The sequence below is a fragment of the Myotis yumanensis genome, unplaced genomic scaffold (genome assembly GCF_028538775.1).
Source record: "Myotis yumanensis isolate MYYU_CA2020_CCGP unplaced genomic scaffold, mMyoYum1.0.hap1 SCAF_10, whole genome shotgun sequence".
Lineage (NCBI taxonomy): Eukaryota > Metazoa > Chordata > Mammalia > Chiroptera > Vespertilionidae > Myotis > Myotis yumanensis.
The window spans coordinates 38,871,376-38,874,156 of record NW_027223761.1 but is presented as its reverse complement, the minus strand read 5'-3'; the positions used below and the strand labels follow the sequence as shown (position 1 = coordinate 38,874,156).

The 2,781-nt window shown below is 60.4% G+C and overlaps 1 protein-coding gene across 1 annotated transcript; it reads left to right on the top strand.

Annotated features, from left to right (window-relative positions):
• Positions 1-407: 407 nt before the first annotated feature.
• On the top strand, positions 408-1,640 carry RBMXL2 (RBMX like 2). The gene has a single exon (XM_070426692.1). It carries the CDS (start codon positions 414-416, stop codon positions 1,638-1,640), a length of 1,227 nt encoding a protein of 408 aa, XP_070282793.1. The 5' UTR covers positions 408-413.
• The last annotated feature ends 1,141 nt before the right edge of the window (positions 1,641-2,781 follow it).

Here is a 2,781-nt window from a genome sequence, read left to right as displayed (position 1 = left end):
TTAAGAATAATGAGGGAAACATTATTTTTAATCGAATAGTTTTAATTTCACAGCGGAACTTCACGGGAAGACCTTAAAATCTTAAACCGGGGCCAGGTTAATAGAGGGGAGCAGCGTGATGGCGGAAAGAAAATGGCCGAACTGCCAAGCTTCCCCGAAGGCGGGACCTGGGCTGGGCCCCGGATAACCAGCCAGCCAATCAGCGCGGCCGACGCCTGACAGGCTGCGGAACCTGCGCCGGCGGCACAATCCGGGCGCACGTTCGGCCTGCGCAGCGGGGGAGTCGGCTCAGTTCGGGGCTTCCCGCGACGCGCCGTCCGACCGGTAGGAGCCGCCCTCGCCAGCCGGCTCTGAGGCCCCGAGGGCTGCCGCCCCTTCGCCGCCCGCCGTCCCCGGCTCCTCGCCCCGCAGCCATGGTGGAAGCGGACCGCCCCGGGAAGCTCTTCATCGGCGGGCTCAGCCCCGACATCGACGAGAAAACCCTCGAGGCCGAGTTCGGCAAGTATGGCCGCGTCATCGAGGTGCTCCTGATGAAGGACCGCGAAACCAGCAAGTCCCGGGGCTTCGCGTTCGTCACCTTCGAAAGCCCCGCCGACGCCAAGGCCGCCGTCCGCGACATGAACGGCAAGTCCCTGGATGGTAAGGCCATCAAAGTGGCCCAGGCCACCAAGCCGGCGTTCGAGAGCGGCCGTCGGGGCCCGCTGCCGCCGTCCCGCAGCCGCGGGCGCCCGAGGGGCCTGCGCGGGGCCCGCGGGGGCGGTGTCGGGCCGCGGCGCTCCCCGTCCCGGGGCGGGTCCGCCGACGACGGCGGCTACTCGGGGGATTTCGACCTGCGCTCTTCCAGGGCCCCGATGCCCATGAAGCGCGGCCCGCCGCCGCCGCCGCGCAGGGCCGGGCCGCCCCCAAAGAGGCCCGCGCCGTCGGGCCTGCCCCGCAGTGGCGGCGGCGGCGGCGGCGGCGGTGGCGGGATGCGCGGGCGGGCCCCCGCCGCGCGCGGGCGAGATGGCTACGCGGGGCCGCCGCGCCGAGAGCCGCCCCCGCGCCGGGATCCCTACCTGGGCCCCTGGGAGGAGGGCTACTCGCCCCGTGACAGCTACTCGAGCCGAGACTACGCGAGCGCCCGCGACTCCCGGGATTTCGCCCCGTCGCCCCGCGAGTACACCTACCGCGACTACGGCCACTCCAGTGCCCGGGACGACTTCCCGTCCAGAGGCTACGGCGACCGCGACGGCTACGGGGGCCGCAGCCGCGATTACGCCGATCACCCGAGCGGAGGCTCCTACCGAGATCCCTTCGAGAGCTACGGGGACCCGCGCAGCGGCAACCCCGCGCGGGGGCCCCCGCCCTCGTACGGCGGCCGGGGCCGCTACGACGAGTATCGAGGCTGCTCGCCCGACGCCTACAGCGGCCGCGACAGTTACGGCGGCGGCGGCGGAGGCGGCGGAGGCGGCGGCCGGAGCGACCGCTACTCCCGAGGCCGCGACCGGGTCGACCGCGCCGACCGCGGGCTTCCCGCGTCCCTGGAAAGAGGGTGCCCTCCGCCGCGCGATTCTTACAGCCGGTCGGGCCGCCGCGCTCCCCGAGGGGGAGGCCGCCCAGGAGGCCGCTCGGAGAGAGGGGGAGGCCGGAGCAGATACTGAGTTGGAACAGACTCGGGGCCAGAACCCGAAGTCCGCCTTCCAAGGAGCCAGCGAAGAGAAGATGCTGCTGTTCTCTGGTCACTACCGAGGACTCGTACAAGCAAGAGTTGTGTTCACCTTTTGAGAATTCCCCTGTTAACTTCCTCGCCCGTAATTTTGGTTCTTTTGAGAGGAAAAAGTTAAAACTCGTTTAATTTCGTTTTGGAATTGTTAACGTTTCTTGCAACAAGCTCAGTTTTAAAGCATGACTTGAATCTGCGTACTGGTCTTCTTATATATTTCCAAGTAGAAATTCAGTCAAAGGCTTGCTCCCTTCTCATTTTTTTTTCCTGGTAAATGAGGCATACGATTTTTTTTTTTTTTAATTTTACAAACATCTGCCCACTTAAAATGGAAAAAAAATGGATCGTTCGGTCCATATCAACTAGATGTTTTTGGGGGGAGAGGGGAGGGTTTGGTGTATGCCACTCTTAAGATTTCAGGGGGTCTTTGAAACTGAATCTCAGTCTTCCCAGTATTGAAAAGCAAACGAACAGCAACAACAAAAACCACTTAAATCAGATGCTAATGTAAAGCAAGTTCTGTTCATAAATCAGAAAAAGCAAGTGGATAATGCTGGCCATATTTTGCTCTTTGCCTTTTCTTTGGGCATCTACGGAATCTCTTGTCCCCTTGCTCCCCAAAATACCATTCATATGTGTTGGGCAAGGATGGAATGCTAAATTAAAGATTTGGCCAACCAACCATAAAGCTGCAAAACTAAAACCAGAAAACTTCAGTTAATAACATTTTCACTACCACCAAATTATTAAGAAACAGGTAGAAAATATACCAGTGGTGGATTTGGGGATCTTAATGGCTTCCATTCCTATCTCCAAGCTACTTGCCTTTGGCTCCTGTGGAAAGAACTGGGTTTATGCCCCTAAGGGTGGAGGAATTACATGTGAGCAGCATCAGAAACTCAGAATCCCTGAGTGAGCTTGGCAATTCAACATCTGAGGATCTCAACCTGGTGTAAGAGATGTGGGTCTTCCTGTCGGTAAAGGCGAGGGGATGGGGTGAGTGCACCATATCTTAAGGTGGGGAAGGGGGGCCATGCAGCAAAGTTCAGAGAGGCTTCCTCCAAGGTGACTCAGGAGGG